The sequence below is a fragment of the Ceratotherium simum genome, chromosome 32, assembly GCF_057802395.1.
Source record: "Ceratotherium simum simum isolate JZ-2026a chromosome 32, ASM5780239v1, whole genome shotgun sequence".
Lineage (NCBI taxonomy): Eukaryota > Metazoa > Chordata > Mammalia > Perissodactyla > Rhinocerotidae > Ceratotherium > Ceratotherium simum.
The window spans coordinates 16,718,309-16,739,278 of NC_141931.1; the positions used below are offsets into that span (position 1 = coordinate 16,718,309).

The 20,970-nt window shown below is 35.9% G+C and overlaps 1 protein-coding gene across 3 annotated transcripts in view; it reads right to left on the reverse strand.

The window, feature by feature from the left end:
• Window positions 1–672: 672 nt before the first annotated feature.
• SLC39A12 (solute carrier family 39 member 12) overlaps window positions 673–20,970 on the reverse strand; it is a 76,112-nt gene continuing 55,814 nt past the window's right edge. For all 3 annotated transcript variants that reach the window (XM_087420899.1, XM_087420898.1, XM_014783646.2), the window contains one exon: window positions 673–839. In XM_087420899.1, coding sequence (XP_087277025.1) covers window positions 711–839 — 129 coding nt within the window. In that variant the 3' untranslated portion in view covers window positions 673–710. The remainder of the gene's footprint in view (window positions 840–20,970) is intronic.

The window sequence follows — 20,970 nt, forward strand, 5'->3', positions numbered from 1 at the left end:
TTACTCTACTGCCTGAGTCAATCTTTATTTAAAAAATTTTTGAACTCCATCTTTTGTTTCTAGTTCTCCTTGCCTGGAACAGATTTCATTTGGTGATTATATAAAAGAATGTTGACATATTACTCTTTAGGCTTCCCAAGTTTGCTTATTTATGAGCATTTAGGAGTCAGTGGGTAAAGCTTCCAGGTGAAATATATTGTATTGGTTTTGTGAGCATTGATTCAGAATCTGACATCCAGTAATAGAAGGTATTACAAACCATCACATTAAAACTAGACTGTACTACATTTGTTTGTAATTTAATTTGCTTATGGTTTACAATGTCACAGAAAAAAATATATTATTGACATCAAAGAAGTTTCAGAAGATTTTATCCAACAGGCATCTATCCACTTCAAATACTACAAACATTCTTTATTAGGAAAACAATATTTTTTGAAAGTTGAATTAATTTAGAATTTATTAATTACTAAAAAAGGTATGAGTTTCATCATAGTGCTGGAGACTAAAAACAAAATTTCAATGAAGGACAACCTGACATTTTATATTCTACAAAAATAAAACTGCATTATAAAATTAATAAGTTAATGAATTAAAAGACACTCACTTCACCTAAGACAAAAAATACTTAATTTACAAGTCACTATAGAGTACAACAAAAGAAACAAAATGAGGCCATATAAACTCATTTTTAAGGGATTTTGAGACTCTTATATTTTAATATTTTGTTCATATATAGCCAACAGTAAGAGAGAAAGCCAACCTAGGGTCAATCCAAAATTCTGCAGGAGAAACATCAACCAGGGTCGCCGTGTTTGAACATGAGTCATTTCAGGAAGCTAAAAAAAGAATAAAAAAACCAGAATAAGATCCAGATATATTCACTGCTGGGAAAAGTTTGGTGGGAAAACATGAGAGACTCTGTTATTTAGAACTTCATAACCTTTAAAACTCCCCAAACAGTTACAAAATGCTTAATACCTACTCTTACCAAAATTTTAAAACTCATAAAATATGGATCATTTACTGAACCATCATGATTGTTTTGAGTGACTTGTGGAGAAAAATACTTCAGACAAAATATAAGCATAGTAGTGAAAATGGTTCTGGTTCAATAAATAAAACTTGATATGAATTTTTAAACCATCCATGTCTTGATGAACGTACATTTCAGTAAGCTCATTTTCTAATTCCTATTTTTGCCTGAGACTTCCTCTCAGGAGTTTTGGCTGAGAAGAAGTAGGTCTTAATTAGGGTAGATTTGATAGCCAAAAGGTTTTAGACACAAAAAACACAGAGATAGAATTAGTGTCTTGAGAATTCCTGCAAATCTCAATCCGTTTCTGCCTTGACTAAATCCAAAAATGCCACAATTTTTAAAAATGATTGTTTGATCTATTACTTTACTCACTAGCCTACGCTTATAGACCTACTGTTTGCTTATAGTTTCTAACATGATAGAATTGAATATGTGTGTTTATAAGACCTTCCAGTCTCTTCCAATGGCCCCACTTCCAGTGAGAAAACCAAGAATCCTTTATTCTGAGGAAGTAGATGGCATCACCCAGAAGAAAACATCATGAGTATTTCACAGCTCCAGGAGCCAACATTCATATGAAATACAACGTCTTCTCTGGAATTTTGCAACAGGTTCCCTGCTTTGTTTTTTTTTAATCAAAATAATTGGCTCTATAATAACTTGCCATCCATTCAGATATGCCTCCTAGCAACTCATCTTTCCTTCAAGATCTTTCAGGATGCTCTGGTCGAAGGTCTTATGTATCTCTTACTTTCATTTACATCCATTTTATCATGCCCTTTCTTATATCTTCCCCCCTCTCCCCCATTTACTCCTCATAATCATGCAAGAGATAAAATTATTAACTCCTTTTAGTTATGAGGAAACATTGGCTCAGGGAGGATAATGACCTACCCAAAGTCACATAGATGTGATGTCAGAACTAGGACAAGAAGCCAGGTCATCTCATTGCTGTAGAGGACCTACAAAGACCTACAAAGATCAGCTCTCTATCTGAAATTCATCTCTATTATGACCAATACATTTCTACCTAATTAGAAAAAAATGGAAAATGTCAACACTAAAAATGTCCAATTGGGCATAAAACAGCCACTGTATATGATGAAAATATATAATACAATACATATATATCATGCTGCCTTTGTCATAAAAGATATCAGATTACCGGCTGTATGTTTTCAAGGTGGACAACATGCACTTGAAAAAAGCTGTGACAACAGACCAACTTTGTAAGGCTATAGAAAAGGACAAACAATGAAAATCAACATTTCACAAAAATTTAAGGACTAAAAAGCTTCTGTACAGCAAAAGAAACCATCAACAAAATGAAAAGACAACCAACTAAATGGGAGAAAACATTTGCAAATCATACATCCGACAAGGGGTTAATTTCCAAAATATATAAAGAACTCATACAACTCAACAACAAAAAAATGAACAACCCAATCAAAAAATGGGCAGAGGATATGAACGTACATTTTTCCAAAGAAGATATACAGATGGCCAACAGCACATGAAAAGATGTTCAACATCACTAATTATTAGAGAAATGTAAATCAAAACTACAATGAGATATTACCTCACACCCATCAGAATGGCTATAATTAACAAGGCAAGAAATAACAAGTGTTGGAGAGGTTGTGGAGAAAAGGGAACCCTCATACACTGCTGACGGGAATGCAAACTGGAACAGCCACTATGGAGAACAGTATGGAGATTTCTCAAAAAATTAAAAACAGAAATACCATATGACCCAGCTATCCCACTACTGTGTATTTATCCAAAGAACATGAAATCAACAATTTAAAGAGATTTATGCGCCCCTATGTTCATTGCAGCACTAGTCATAATAGCCAAGATGTGGAAGCAACCCAAGTGCCCATCTACAGATGAATGGATAAAGAAGATGTGGTATATAAATACAGTGGAATACTACTCAGCCATAAAGAAGACAAAACCATCCCATTTGCAACAAAATAGATGGACCTTGAGGGTATTATGTTAAGCAAAATAAGCCAGACAGAGAAAGACAAACACTACACAATTTTACTCATATGTGGAAGATAAACAAACATATGAATAAGGAGAACAGATTAGTGGTTATCAGAGGGGAAGAGGGTGGGGGGAGGGTGAAAGGGGTAAAGGGGCACATAATGTATGGTGATGGATGAAAACTAAACTATTGGTGGTGAACACATTGCAGTCTATACAGAAACTGAAATATAATAATGCACACCTGAAATTTATGCAATGTTATAAGCCTACATGACCTCAATAAAATTATTTTTTTTCTTTTGAAGTTTAAGGAGATTCTCACCCCGCTGTGGAAGCTTTAATCTTAACTTGGGTGGCCTAGCTGAACTCTCCATGTCCACATGGTTTGGTAAGAAAAGCCAGAAGCTTGCTTTTGAAACAATACTAGGCTCTCTTTTGGATGGTTATGGGTGAACATATGAACCATAATATCTCTTGGATACATACCAAAATACCAGAGATTCCTACAGAAAGTCTTTCCAACAGATACAAACGTAAAATGTCAAAGCTCAAACCACAGCTGACCACAGCCTTTCACTGGCTCTAAATCTACCCCTATTTTTTTTTATCATTTCACTCAGTAAATTTTGAAGGAAAATAAAGGCCCAGATGAATTAATTTTCAAGAATATATATTTTGTTTTTTCTCTTTAAAATTCTCAACAACTAAGTGCCACCATTTTCCCCTGGCTTTCAAGAGAGAAAAGTTCCCTTTTCCTTCAGGGCAATTAAATTTTGTTATTGAGCAAATTTATAGATCTTGATTTATACCCTAAGACTAGAGGAGGTGAAATGATGGATGGAGTATGCTAACACTGAAGTAAAAGGTCAGGAAAAAAGAGAAAAAATGTTAGCAAAACAGCCTTGCCCAGAGATAGTGCTCAGAGAAAAGTTCTTTAGATTTTTGCCAGAAACTTGGAAACCTTGAAGTAGAAGGTAACTTCCTTTTTTACCTCCATGCTTAGCGAGTTCCCCAATTCAAATCAGTAGATGCCAAGACATGATATTCAGGGAGCTGTAATTTTCTGGACAATAATCTTTACCTAAAATGCAATCTTTTAACATACCATTTTTAAGTTCTTTTTTCAATTTTGAATCAGGCACGGGAAAGAAATTCCCTGAGATGCACAAAGTCCACGTATTGACTGATTTGTCTACAGATAATGGTCCCTGCAGTTCTATTAACTAATTGAGAGGCAGTTATGATGGTCAACTGCTAATTAGAATTTCTGAACATTTTAGAAAGTGATATCAAGGAAATGTTTTAAACTCGTCAGTCCCCATAATTGTATTCCTAGTCGAGCTGAAGCTTTAATATGAATGCTCACAGAAAACGTTAGAATACATCAGGAAAGAAAGAGGATGAATACTAACATCATGTACTATGTAATAATTATATACTAGGGAGGACTTGTCGTAAAGAAGGATGGTCTATAAAACATCCTCTGGCACCAAGATTTTGTCACTCCTTCTTACATGTCTAAGCTTCAGACTCGTGCCATGCAAAGCCTTCTCTGTCAATTCCATTAGTAATCTGAAGCTGGTTTCTTGTTGGTGTCATTAAAGATCTGTTACTGGATATTTCAACAATTATCTTCAATATGGTTCAGAAATGTACATAGTGAAAAAGAAACCTCAGCATAAATGCTTCTAAAATACACTAACAATTTCAAAGGCCTTTCATTATTAAAAATTCACAATTCATTTATTGAAGACATTTGGTGATGTCTCGTATGAGGGTAAAATTATAATTCAAATATTTGTCTTCTCTCAGGAATACATAGCTTTTGGCATCAGCTGTCAAGAGAAATGACTTGCTTCTCATTCATGAAGCTCACTTGACAACTGATTTATGCCATCTTCTTTTCAGAGGGACACTAAAGCCCATTGTACACGCTGAGTCAGGTATACGTTTGCATTTGATGAGAAGAACCATGCTCGTTCCTAAGAAATATGATGAGGAAGAAAACCTCAGAAACTTATTTTGTAGGATGTCTTAATTATGTTTAATTAGGGGCACACATTCCATGAGCTGCTTTAACTCTGTCACATTTGTAAATGGCTTAATTTTGTCCTTGCAGAAGACACACATCTGAGAACAAAATAGAAATTTGTTAGTGAAAGTCATCATTTGGCTTGCAAATCCGCAATTATGTGTTTGCATGTGCAAACTATACACTTAAAAGTTGAATGTCGAAGACTTCCGGTTTCAGGAGTGGCTTGTAAGGAGATTAGAATTTACCAGTGCATTCTAATGACAAGTAAAAAGCTGAACAGACTGAAAAATCAGCAACTCTTGTTAGATAGGTCAGAGAAGTGAGGTCATGGGGCAAACTGCTGGCCCAAATATTGGAGAGAAAGACAGGTGGATACAGAGAATCATAACTTATGGGAGCAGAAACCTGTATGGCAACCAGTGCCAGGGTAGGGAAATTCAACTGAAATTGATGAATTGTTAGAGGCTGAGGCTCAGTGCAGACAAGCCTGAGGGTTAAAAACTCCAGAGGGACCCAATCATAGGGGGCCCCTAAACTTTTGTGACTTTTACTGCCAGGAGCTCTACCAGGTTCTTAGAGTGAATACTGGGGGAAAATACCCTTATGCTTCTGGTGGGGGAGGGGAAGGAGAGCCATTTTGAAGCATGTCAAAGCATTCTATTGTTATTAACAAAGTCTGCCCTCAGGAGAAATGGTTTTATCAGAGCCTAAGTGACCTGCAGAAAGGAAATACCCAACTCTAGCTCCTTCTAGCCATTGTGTCCTACCTAAGGGGGGAAGGGACAAGAAATTCACAGTCCAGGGTCACAGGCTCACCAAAAGACTGAGACCTAGTCATAGTACTATAGAACACTTCCCCTCCCCCCATGCCTACTACTACATTACTAAAAGTCTAATTACCACAGTTCCTTTTACCCAGTACATCACGTCATCATTTCAACAAAAATAAGAAGACAGGGCTGGCCCTGTGGCTTAGTGGTTAAGTGCGCACGCTCCGCTACTGGTGGCCCGGGTTCGGATCCCGGGCGCCCACCAATGCACCGCTTCTCTGGCCATGCTGAGACTGCGTCCCACATACAGCAATTAGAAGGATGTGCAACTACGACATACAACTATCTACTGGGGCTTTGGGGGAAAAAAAAAAGAAGAAAGATTGGCAATAGATGTTACCTCAGAGCTGGTCTTCTTCAGCAAAAAGAGGAGGATTAGCATGGGTGTTAGCTCAGGGCTGATCTTCCTCACAAAATAAATAAATTAATTAATTAATTAAATAAATAAACAAAAAATAAGAAGACATACTAAAAGGCAAAAAACACAGTTTGAGGAGACTGAACAAGCATCAGACCCAGAGTCAGATCTGGCTAGAGGGTTGGTATTATCAGACCAGAAATTTTTTAATACTATGATTAATATGCTAAGGGCTTTAATGGGGAAAATAGACAACATATGCAGTAACAGATGGATAATACAAGCAGAGAGATGGAAATTCTAGGAAAGAATCAAAAAGAAGTGTTAGAGATCAAAAACACTGTAACAGAAATGAAGAATGCCTTTGATGGGCTCATTAGTAGACTGGACACAGCTGAGGAAAAACTCTCAGAGCTTGAGGATATGACAATAGAAACTTCCAAAACTGAAAAGCAAAGAGAACAAAGACTGAAAAAAATAGAAGACAATATCCAAGAACCGTAAGACAATTACAAAATGTGTAACATATGTGTAAGAGGAAAACCAAAAAAAGAAAGAGAGAAAGGAACAGAAGCAGTATGAGAAGCAATAATGGCTAAGAATTTCCCCCAAACTAATGTCAGACACCAAATCACAGATCCAGGAAGCTCAGAGAACACCAAGCAGGATAAATGTCAAAAAAAGCTATACATAGGCATATCATTTTCAACCTTCAGAAAGTTAAAGATGAAAACAATTTTGAAAGAAGCCAGAGGAAAGAAAACTTCTTACCTATAGAGGAGCAAGGATAAGAAGTATATCTGAATTCTACTCAGAAACCATGCAAGCTGAAAGAGACTGAAGTGAAATATTTAAAGTGTTGAGAGAGAAAACCCACCAACCTAGAATTCTGTACCCTCCAAATTATCCTTCAAAAGTGAAGGGAAAATAAAGAGTGACTCAGACAAACAAAAATTGAGGGAATTTGTTGCTAGTGGGCCATCCTTGCAAGAAATGTTAAAAGAAGTTCTTCAAAGAGAGGAAAATAATATAGGTCAGAAACTGGGATCTACATAAAGGAAGAGGATCAGAAAATGAATAAGTAAATGTAAAATGAAAAATTTTATTTTTCTTATTATTTATTGATCCAACAGATAGTAGTTTGTTCAAAATAATAATAGCAACAAAGTATTCAATTATGTATGCTTCTGTGTGTGTGTCTGTGTGTGTATATGTGTTATGTCTGCTTATGTAATAGTGAAATGAATGACAGCAATGACACATGGGATGGGAAGGCTAGATTAGGAATATTTTGTTATTATAAGGTACTTACATAAACTGTGAAGCAGTACAGTGTTATGGGAAAGTGAATTTGGATTAATTGTAAATGTATATTGAAAACTAGGCAACCACTTAAAAAACTAAAAAAAAAGAAATATAGGCCGGCCCCGTGGCTTAGTGGTTGGGTGTGCGCGCTCCGCTGCTGGTGGCCCGGGTTCGGATCCCGGGCACGCGCCGACGCGCCGCTTCTCCGGCCATGCTGGGGACGCGTCCTGCATGCAGCAGCTGGAAGGATGTGCAGCTGTGACATGCAACTATCCACTGGGGCTTTGGGGTAAAAAAAGTAAATAAATAAAATTAAAAAAAAAAAAGAAATATAATTACTATGCTAAGAAAGAAGTCAAAATGAAATCATATAAAATGCTCAATTGAAACCACAAGGGAGAAAAAGTGTGAAACACAAAAAAAGCAACAAAGAACAAGGGAAACAGTTAGAAAACAGTAACAAATACGGTAGATATTAATCCAACTATATCAATAATCACTCTAAATGTCAAAGGTCTAAACATAGCAAATAAAAGGCAGATTTTCCGAGTGGATCAAAAAACAAGACCTAATGGTATGCTGTCTGCAAGAAACCCACTTTAAATGTAAACACACATATAGATTAAAAGTAAAGGGATGGAGGAAGATATATCATGCTAATACTAATCAAAAGTAAGCAAGAATAGTTATATTTCAAATAGAGCAGACTTCAGAGCAAGAAAAGTTATCATGGATAAAGATGGGCATTAGATAAGGTTAAAAGACTCAATACCCCCAAGAAGAAATAAAAGTCCTTAATGTGTATGGTCCTAACAACAGAGTGTCAAAATGCATGAGGCAAAAACTGATAGAACTACAAGGAGAAATAGGGATCTGCTATTATAGTTGGAGACTTTAATACAACTCTATCACAAATGGACAGATCCAGCAGACAAGAAATTAGTAAGATCATAGTTGAACTGAAGAGCACCATTAATCAACTGGATATAATTGACATCTATAGACTACTTCATCCAATAACAGCAGAGTATGCATCCTTCTCAAGCTCACATGAAACATTCACCTAAATAGACCACATTCTGGGCCATAAAGCATACCTTAATAAATTTAAAAGAATAGAAATCATACAATGTCTGCTCTCAGATGACAATTAAACTAGAAATCAAGGACAGAAAGATAGCTGGAAAATCCCCAAATACACAGAGATTAAACAACACACTTCTAAGTAGTACAAGAGTCAAAGAAGAAATTTCAAGATAAATTTAAAATTATTTTGAACTAAATGAAAATGAAAATGCAATTGTTAAAATTTGTGAGATGCAGCAAAAGCAGTGCTTAGAGGGAAATTTATAGCATTGAATGCACATAGTAGAATAGAGAAAAGATCTAAACTCAGTAATATAAGCTTCCACCTTAGGAAATGAGACAAAGAATAGAAAACTAAATGCAACACAAGGAGAAGAAAATAAATAATAAAAATTAGAGCCGAAGTCAATGAAATTGAAAACAAGAAATTGATAGAGAAAATCAATGAAACCAAGTTGATTCTATGACAAGATCAATAAAATTGATAAAACTCTATCCAGGCTAACTAAGAAAAAAAACTAGAAGAGACAAATTACTAACATCATAAATGAAATCAGTAACATCACTACAAATTCCATGGACAATAAAAGCATAATAAAAGAATACCATAAACAACTCTATGCCCACAAATTTGATAACCTAGATAAAATGCACCAATTCCTTGGAATATACAACCTGCTGAAACTCACACAAGAATAAATAGATAATCTGAATAGGCCTCTATCTATAAAAGAAATTGAATCAATAATTAATAACCTTCCACAACAGAAAGCACCAGGCCCAGATGGGTTCACTGGTGAATTTTACCAAACCCTTAAGGAAAAAATTATGCCAATTTTCTACAGTCTCTTCCAGAAGACAGAAGCAGAGGGAATACTTTCTAACTCATTTTATGAGGTCAGCATTGTCTTAATACCAAAACTAGACAAAGACATTACAAGAAAAGAAAACTACAGACCAATATCTCTCATGAACAAAGATGCAAAAATCCTCAACAAAATAGTAGCAAATCAAATTCAACAATGTATAAAAAGAATTATACACCTCAGCCAAGTGGGATTTATCTCAGATATACAAGGCTGGTTCAACATTCAAAAATCAGTTTATGTAATCTACATTACAACATCAACAAGCTAAAGAAGAAAAATTACATGATTATACCAATAAATGCATAAAAAGCATTGACAAAATCCAACACACATTCATGATAAAAACTCCCAGCAAACTAGAGATACAAACTTCCACAAATTCTTAGTGACCATTATAAAAATCCTACAACTAATATCATACTCAAAGAGAAAGAGATCAAACTCATCATCTCACTTTGCGCAGGAAATGCAAAGATTTTCTGCTAAGGTCAGGCACAAGGCAAGGATGTAATCTCCCACCACTGCTTTCCAGTGTCATACTGGAAGTCCTAGCTGATGCAAGAGAAGAAAAGAAAAGGAAAAGAAAAGGATTACAGAAGAAAAAAAGAACAAAAAATAAGAGAAGAAAATAAAATAAAAAGTATACAGACTCCGAAAGAAAAAATAAACATGTCTTTATTTGCAGCTGACATGATTGTCTATTTAGAAAATCCAAAAGAATCAACAAAAAAGCTCCTGGAACTAATAAGTGCTTATAACAATGTTGCAAGATACAAGTTTTATATACAAAAGTTAATCGCTTTTTTATATACCAGGAATGAACAAATAGAATTTGAATTAAAAACACATTACCATTTACATTAGCACCAAAAAATGAAATACTTATATATAAATCTAACAAAATATGCACAAGATCTATATGAGAAAAACTATAAAACTCTGGTGAAAGATATGAAGGAAAAACTAAATAAATGGAGAGATAGTCCACATTCATGGATAGGATGACTTAATATTGTCAAGGTGTCAGTTCTTCCATAGACTCAAGGCAATCCCAACCAACATTCCAGCAAAGTTACTTGTGGATATTGACAAAGTGACTCTAAAGTTTATACAAAAGCAAAAGACCCAGAATAGCCAACATAATATTGAAGGAGAAGAATAAAGTTGGAGAAAGACTTACTATAAAGCTACAGTAATTGAGAGTGTGGTATTAGTGAAAGAACAAACAGACCAATGGAATAGAATAGAGAGGCCAGAAATAGACCAACATAAATATAGTCAATTGATCTTTGACCAAGGTGCAAAAGTAATAAAATGGAACAAAGATAGTGTCTTCAACAGTGTTGGAACTACTGGACATCCACATGCAAAAAATAATTTTTAAAAAGCGAATGTATACACAGACCTCAAACCCTTCACAAAAGTTAAGTCAAGATGGATCATAGATCTAGATGGAAAATACAAAACTATGAAACTCCTAGAAGATAACACAGTAGAAAACCTAGATGACCCTGAGTATGGTGATGCCTTTTTAGATATAACACCAAAGACATGATCCATGAAAGAAATAATTGATAAGCTGAATTTCACTAAACTTAAAAGCTCCTGCTTTGTAAAAGACAATGTCAAGAGAATGAAAAGACAAGCCAGAGATGGGAGAAGATATTTCCAAATAAACATTTGATAAAAGACTGTTTTCTAAAATATAGGAAGAACTCTTGAAACTCAACAATAAGAAAACAACCCAATGTTCAGTAGAAGACCTGAACAGACACCTCCCCAAAGAACATATACAGATGGCAATTAAGCATATGAAAAGATGTTCAACATCTTATGTTATTAAGGAATTTCAAATTAAAACAGCAATAAGATACCACTACACAACCAGTAGAATGGCCAAAATCCAAACACTGACAACACCAAATGCTAACGAGAATCTGGAGCAAAAGGAATTCTCATTCATTGCTTGTGGGAAAGCAAAACAATACAGCCACTTTGGAAGACATTTGGCATTTTTTTACAAAACTAACATACTCTTACCATATGATCACGTTCCTTGGTACTTACCCAAATATATTGAAAACTTATGTTCACACAAAAACCTGCACATGTATAATTATAGCAGCTTTATACAGAATTGCTAAAACTTGGAAACAACCAAGAAGTCCTTCAGTGGGTAAATAGATAAATAAACTTTGGTACACCTAGACAATGGAATATTATTCAGTGCTAAAAAGAAATGAGCTATCAAGCCATGAAACAGCAGGAAGGAAACTAAGTGCATATTACTAAGTGAAAAAAGCCAGTCTCAATGGTATGTACTGTGTGATTCCAACCATATGACATTCTAGAAAAGACAAAACTATGGATACAACAAAAAGATTAGTGGTTGCCAGGGGTTAACGGAGAGGGAGGGATGAATGAGCAGAACACAGAGGATTTTTAGGGCAGGGAAACTATTCTGTATGATACTACAACGGTGGATACATGTCACTTGTCAAAACCCATAGAATGTACAACCCCAAACATGAATCCTAATGTAAACTATAGACTTTGGGTGATAATGATGTGTCAGTGTAGTTTCATTGATTGTACCAAATGTACCACTGTGGTGTGGGATGTTGATAGTGGGGGGAGGTGTGCATGTGTAATTCAGATGTTATATGAGAACTTTCTGCTCAATTTTGCCATGAACCTAAAACTGCTCTAAAAAATAAAGTTTATTAATTAAAAAAAATCAGACTTAAGAGCTTCTGCAAGGCAAACAAAACCAGGATCAAAATGAAAAGACAACCCACCAGCTGGGAGAAAATATTTGCAAACCATATATCTGACAAGGGGTTAATCTCCATAATATATAAAGAACTCACACATCTGAACAACAAAAAAACAAATAACCTGATGAAAAAATGGGCAGAGGATATGAACAGACATTTTTCCAAGGAAGATATACAGGTGACCAATAGGCACACGAAAAGATGCTCAACATCACTAATAATCAAGGAAATGCAAGTCAAAACTACACTAAGATACCACCTTACACCCGTGAGAATGACTATAACGACCAAATGACAAAAAAAGAACAAATGTTGGACAGGATGTGGAGAAAAGGGAACCCTCACTCACTGCTGATGGGAATGCAAACTGGTGCAGCCTCTCTGGAAAACAGTACGGAGATACCTCAAAAAATTAAAAATATAAATACCTTATGATCTAGCTATCCCACTTCTGGGTATTTATGCAAGGAACTTGAAATCAACAATCCAAAGAGACTTATGTACCTCTATGTTCACTGCAGAATTATTCACTATAGCCAAGATGTGGAAGCAACCCAAGTGTCCATCAACAGATGACTGGATAAAGAAGATGTGGTATATATATACAATGGAATACTACTCAGCCATAAAAAAAGACAAAAGTGTCCCATTTGCAACAACATGCATGGACCTGGAGGGCATTATGTTAAGTGAAATAAGCCAGACAAAGAAAGACAGACACTGTATGATTTCACTCATATGTGGAATATAAACTAACACATGGACAGAGAGGACAGCTTGGTTGTTACCAGGGGCAAGGGAGTTGGGGGGTGAGCACAAGGAGTGAAGAGGCGCATTTATATGGTGACTGACAAATAATAATGTACAACTGGAATCTCACAGTGTTATAAACTATTATGACATAAATTTTAAAAAATACATTACACAGTCACACTAACCACATTTCAAGTGCTAGATAGAATAACCACATGTAGATAGTGGCCACCGTTGTAGACAGTGCAGAAAAAATTGATAATCTTAGCCCAGTGAAAATTAAAGAAACACTCTTCTCTTAGCAGGAACTACAGACCTGCTGGGAGAAGAATCATAATGGTTATGGATCATTCTATATTTATTCTGTCGTACCCACTCATTCTTATTACTCTAAAAAAAATAGAAAAAAAGGAGAAGAAGAAGAAGGAAAAACTGAAGCATATTTTGAGTTACTGGACTGTTTGCTATCTCAGGCCAAACTAGATGGTGCCATTTGAAAGTCTTCTATTTATACTTAGGACAGGAAGGTTTTTTCTAAGTATTTTCCATAGTCTGACACCAATAATATACTTAGATTTTTTTTTTCAAATGATCATCACTGCTATGAAGAACCATTGGAATATCTCTCTATGGTCAAACACATGAGAAAAAAATTAATATTTTGAATATTTACTCATCCATGTATTTAGAACAAAGTTAATAAGGCATTCAGCTAATTTTTCTCTTGATTTTTTGAAGGGTAATTTGATGATTATTCAGTGATAACACGTCATCTAAAAAATGATTATGAAGAGGTAGGAGTCCTTCCATTAAATAGATAGATATGTAGATAGATTTCTCATGGTTCTTAATGACACCCAAAAGTTTATTTAGTGTTTGCAAAAGCTAACACTCAGTCTGTATAATCCTTTATCCATGCACTGTCACCAAGAAAATTTTCTGAAGAAGTCATCTATGAGATCACAACTTGCTAAAAAATTGGTAAATTAGAAAGACTATTTGGCCTTTATGAACCCAAAAAATAGATGGACTGACTTATCTTTATCTTTCTTCTCCCAGGTGTTGGCTGACCAACTTACTTATTTTATTAAGTATTACACCAGAGAGACAATCAGATGACCTTTTTGATTTTCTTCCAGATTGTTGACAACATGAAGGGATATAAACACTGTCTCTTCATAGCAGTGCTCATTTTATGCACTCAATAAACACTAGATGAATTGAATTTGTAAACAACTTATGTTTGTTCTAATGAGCATGCAAGATTGTATTTGGCATTCACTGTCACAAACTTTGCTAAAATACCAGGGAAGTTGCCCTAGTGAATGAAAAATGACACAATGATCGAATTTGCCATACAGTCCTCATTAAGAATTTCAGAAAATATCATCCTTTCTAACTTTCAGAAACAATAGAGTTCTTTTTTATTTACTTATTCTAATCAATGCATGTTTATCTATTCATACAAGTTAAAATTGAGACAGAAGAGAAAAATAGACAGTGGTTAGAATTGCGACTGATTTCTATTTCTGTTTCTAGTGAGTTTAAAAAACAAAACGGAGTGACGTCAGCGTGGTGGTGGAGTGAGTTGTTCCCTTTGTCTCTCCGCTCCAACTTATAGCTAAACAGACATTCATCAACCAACAGAAGATTCCCTACTCAGTGCAACAGAATGCCTGAGAGATCCACATAGAGCCATATATCTGAAGATGGGTGGACTGGATCCCTGGGAAGCAGTGGAACTAGGTGAGCAGACCCCTCTCCCTTCCAGCGGCAGCAATCCACATTGCAGATCCTCACTCAGTGGCCAGCATGACTGAAAGAGGAGGTGGGGCAGTTCTGCCTGCGCTCGAATGCTTTGGGAGCAGTAGCCCGGCCCATGGGTGTGCCCACCGTGCTGCAGCTGCCCCACCTGTGGGAACAGTCCCCACTCGGGAACACCTAGTGGTGGTTGTTCAGCCCCCGCAAAGGAGCCCGGCCCACCAAGTGCAGCAGCTCAGCTGAAACCCCGCAAGTGCAGAGCCAGCCTGCACAAAAGAAGGTACCCTACCCCTCCCACCTCATGCATCAGCTCAGCCAGTCCCCTGCCGAGCGCAGCGGACCCGCCTGCATTAGAATGACCCATCAGCAGAGCACAGAGGCCCCACCTGCACATGCATGCATGACTCACCAAGCAGCTGTGGCCAGCCTGCACAAATGCAGAGCAGCCCTACAAGCACAACTTCCAGCACATGGGGCAGAAACAGAAAACACAGCTCCTGCCCACCCCCAGTGGTGGCAGGTGGAATCTGTGACCTGGTACTACCACAAATGTGCCAGCCAAAGGATCAATTCATCAAACACCATGACGAATTTCAGAACTCTTGTAAGGCAGGCCTAGTGGTGATGGACTCCTTCTGCTTTTGTTTATCTGGGAAAGCTTTTATTTCTCCATCATATCTGAAGAATAATTTCACTGGATAGAGTATTTCAGAGCAGAAGGAAAATGACAAGTCTCCAAAAACCAATCCCGAAGTCACAGAAATTTACAATCTAAATGACAGAGAATTCAAAATAGTTGTCATAAAGAAACTCAATGAGTTACAAGAAAACTCAGAAAGACAGTTCAATGAGCTCGGGAATAAAATTAATGAGGAGAAGGACTACTTCGCCAAAGAGATTGAAGCTCTCAAAAAAAAAAAAAACCCAAACAAAAATTGTGGATATGAAGAACACAATTAATGAGATAAAAAAAATCTAGAAACTGTAAAAAATAGAGCTGATGTTATAGAGGACAGAATTAGTGAATTAGAGGATAGAAATACAGAAATGTTTCAGGTGGAGGAGGAGAGAACTAAAATTTTTAAAAAATGAAGAAATTCTTTGAGAAATACCTGACTCAATTATGAAAAGCAACGTAAAGATTATAGGTATTCCAGAAGGAGAAGAGAGGGAGAAAGGAGCAGAGAGCTTGTTCAAAGAAACAATAGCTGAGAACTTCCCAAACTTGGGGAAGGAACTGGACTTACAAGCACATGAAGCCGATAGAAATCCTACTTACATCAATGCAAAAAGACCTTCTCCAAGGCATATAATATTAAAACTGGCAAAAGTCAATGACAAAGGAAAAATATTAATGGCAGAAAGCAGAAGAAAATAACCTACAAAGGAATCCCTCTCACGCTTTCAGCAGATTTCTCAGCAGAAACCTTACAGGCTAGGAAAGAACGGAATGATATATTCAAAATACTGGAAGACAAAACCTTTCAGCCAAGAATACTCTATCCAGTGAAATTATTCTTCAGATATGATGGAGAAATAAAAGCTTTCCCAGATAAACAAAAGCAGAGGGAGTCCATCACCACTAGGCCTGCCTTACAAGAAATGTTGAAAGGAGCACCCCTCCATCTGAAACTAAAAAGCAAAGGCTTACAAAACCTTGAGCAAGGAGATGAATAGACAGATAGAATCAGAAAATGGCAGCTGTATATAAGAATAGGTTAGTAAACACTTATTTATAACATTAAAGAGAAAGAAAGCATCAAAAATAACTATAAACACTTCAATTTAGTCACAAACTCAGAACACAAAATAGAATAATTTGTGACAACAATAACTCAGAAGAAGAAGAGGAGAGGGATGGAACCTGCTTAGGCTAATGGAGGTAAGAGGCTATCAGAAAAAGGATTATCTCATCTATAAGATCTTTTATACAAACCTCATTGTAACCACTAAACAAAAAATCAGAGCAGAACCACAAATTATAAATAAAGAGAAAACTGAGAAAACCATCACAGAAAACCACCAAACTGAAATGGCAGTCAGATATACAAGGGAAAAGAAACAATGGAAATACAGAACCAGAAAACAAGAGATAAAATGACAGTATTAAGTTCTAATATATCAATAGTCATTCTAAATGTAAATGGATTAAATTCTCCAATCAAAAGACACAGAGTGGCTGGATGGATTAAAAAACAAGACCCAACAATATGCTGCCTCCCGGAAACACACCTCAGCTCTAAAGACAAACATAGGCTCAGAGTGAAGGGATGGAAGACAATACTCCAAGCAAATGGCAAGCAAAAGAAAGCGGGTGTTGCCATACTTATATAAGAAAAAGCAGACTTCAAGAAAAAAAGACAATGAGAGACAAAGGGGGCAGTATATAATGACAAAAGGGACATTCCAGCAAGAGGACACAACATTTATGAATATATATGCATCTAACACAGGAACACCAAAGTACATAAAGCAATTATTAACAGACCTAAAGGCAGAAATTGACAGCAACACAATAATAGTAGGGGATCTCAACACCCCACTTACATCAATGATGGATCATCCAGACAGAAAGTCTACAAGGAAACAGTGGTCTTAAATGAAATACTAGACCAGATGGACTTAATAGATATATATAGATCATTTCATCCAAAAACAGCAAAATACACATTCTTCTCAAGTGCACATGGAACATTCTCAAAGATAGACCACATGTTGGGGGACAAGGCAAACCTCAATAAATTTAAGAAGACAGAAATCATATCAACCATCTTTTCCAATCACAATGCTATGAAACTAGAAATCAACTAAAAGAAAAAGGCTGGGAAAGTCACAAGAATGTGGAGACTAAACAACATGCTACTGAAGAACCATTGGATCAATGAAGAAATCAAAGGAGAAATCAAAAAACACCTAGAGACAAATGAAAATGAAAACACAACATACCAACTCTTATGGGGTGCAGCAAAAGTGGTACTAAGAGGGAAATCTATAGCAGTATAGACTTACCTTAACAAGCAAGAAAAATCTCAAATAAGTAATCTTAAACTATACCTAATGCATCTAGGAAGAGAAGAAGCAAAAAAGCCTCAAGTCAGCAGAAGGAGGGAGATAATAAAAATTAGAGCAGAGATAAGTGAAAGAGAGACTTAAAAAACAATAGAAAGGATCAAGGAAACTAAGAGCTGGTTCTTTGAGAAGACAAACAGAATTGAAAAACCCTTAGCCAGACTCACTAAGAAAAAAAGAGAGAAGGCTCAAATAAATAAAATTAAAAATTAAAAGGATAAATTACAATGGATACTACAGAAATACAAAGGATTACAAGAGAATACTATGAAAAACTATATGCCAACAAATTGGATAACCTAGAAGAAATGGATAAATTCTTAGACTCATACAACCTTCCAAAACTAAATGAAGAAGAAATAGAGAATCTGAATAGAACAATCGCAGGTAAAGAGATTGAAATCAAAAGCCTCCCAAAAAACAAAAGTCCAGATCCGGATGGCTTCTCTGGAGAATTCTACCAAATATTCAAAGAAGATTTAACACCTATCCTTCTCAAACTATTCTGAAAAATTGAAGAAGACGGAATGCTTCCTAACTCATTCTATGAGGCCAATGTTACCCTGATACCAATACCAGACAAGGACAACACAAGGAAGGAAAATTACAGACCAATATTGCTGATGAACATAGATGCAAAAATCCGCAACAAAATGTTGGCAAATCCAATACAGCAATACATTAAAAGGATCACATACCACGATCAAGTGGGATTTATACCAGGGATGCAGGCATGGTTCAACATCCACAAATAGATCAAAGTGATACACCACATTAACAAAATGAGGAGTAAAAATCACATGATCATCTCAATAGATGCAGAGAAAGCATTTGACAAGATCCAACATCTATGTATGATAAAAAAAAAACTCTCAATAAAGTGGGTATAGAAGGAAAGTACCTCAACATAATAAAGGCCATATATGACAAACCCACAACCAACATCATACTTAGTGGTGAAAAACTGAAAGCCATCTCTCTGAGAATAGGAACAAGACAAGGGTGCCCACTCTTGCCGCTCCTATTCAACACAGTACTGGAGGTTTTGGCCAGAGCAATTAGGCAAGGAAAAGAAACAAAAGGTATCCAAATTGAAAAGGAAGAAGTAAAACTCTTACTGTTTTTGGACAACATGATTCTATATATAGAAAACCCTAAAGAATCCACCAGAAAGCTATTAGAAATAATCAACAACTATAGCAAATTTGCAGGGTACAAAATCAACTTACAAAAATCAATTAAATTTCTATACACTAATAACAAACTAGCAGAAAGAGAAGTCAAGAATACAATCCCATCTGCAATCAGAACAAAAAGAATAAAATATCTAGGAATAAATTTAAACAAGGAGGTGCAAGACCTATAGAACGAAAACTATAAGACATTATTGAAGAAATCAAAGAAGACATAAAGAAATGGAAAGATAGCCCGTGCACACAGATTGGAAGAATAAACCATAAAGAAATGGAAAGACAGCCCATGCACATGGATTGGAAGAATAAACATAGTTAAAATGTCCATACTACCTAAAGCAATCTACAGATTCAATGCAATCCCAATCAGAATCCCAATGACATTCTTCATGTAAATAGAACAAAGAATCCTAAAATTTATATGGAACAACAAAAAACCTCGAATAGCCAAAGCAATCCTGAGAGAAAAGAACAAAGCTGAGGGGATCACAATCCCTGACTTCAAAATATACTACAAAGCTATAGTAACCAAAACAGCATGATACCGGCACAAAAACAGACACACAAATCAATGGAACAGAATAGAAAGCCCAGAAATAAAACCACACATCTATGGAGAGCTAACCTTCGACAAAGGAACCAAGAACATACAATGGAGAAAGGAAAGTCTCTTCAGTAAGTGGTGCTGGGAAAATTGGACAGCCACATGCAAAAGAATGAAAGTAGACCATTATCATACACCATACACAAAAATTAACTCAAAGTGGATTAAAGACTTGAAGGTAAGACCTGAAACCATAAAACTCCTAGAAGAAAATATAGGCAGTACACTCTTTGACATTGGTATTAGCAACATCTTTTTGAATACCATGTCTACTCAGGCAAGGGAAACAAAAGAATAAATAAACGAATGGCACTACATCAGACTAAAAAGCTTCTGTAAGGCAAAGGAAACCATGAACAAAACAAAAAGACAACCCACAAACTGGGAGAAGATATTTGCAAATCATATATGTGAAAAGGGGTTAATTTCCAAAATATATACAGAACTCATACAACTCAACAAGAAAAAAACAAACAACCCCATCAAAAACTGGGCAGAAGATATGAGCAGATATTTCTCAAAAGAAGATACACAGATGGCCAACAGTAACATGAAAAGATGTTCAACATCACTAATTATTAGGGAAATGCAAATCAAGACTACAATGAGATATTACCTCACACCTGTCAGAATGGCTATAATTAACAAGAAAAAAAATAACAAATGTTGGAGATGATGTGGAGAAAAGGGAACCCTCATACTCTGCTGGTGAGAATGCAAATTGGTGCAGCCACTATGGAAAACAATATGAAGTTTTCTCAAAAAATTAAATAAAATTTAAAATTAAAATAGAAAAATTAAAAATAGAAATACCATATGACCCAGCTATCCCACTACTGGGTAGTTATCCAAAGAACTTGAAATCAACAATTCAAAGAGACTTATGCACCCCTATGTTCATTGCAGCATTATTCACAAGAGCCAAGACATGGAAGCAACCCAAGGGTCCATCAACAGATGATTGGATAAAGAAGATGTAGTGTATATATATACAATGGAATACTACTTAGTCATAAAAAAGACAAAATCGTCCCATTTGCAATGACATGGATGGACCTTGAGGGTACTATGTTAAGCAGAATAAACCAGATAGAGATAGAAAAACACCATATGATTTCACTTATATGTGTAAGATAAACACATGGATAAAGAGAACAGATTAATGGTTATGAGAGGTGAAGTGGGTGGGTGAAAGGGGTACAGGGTCACATATGTATGGTGACAGATAAAAACTAGACTATTGGTGGTGAGCACGATGCAATCTATACAGAAACCGAAATATAATAATGTACCCCT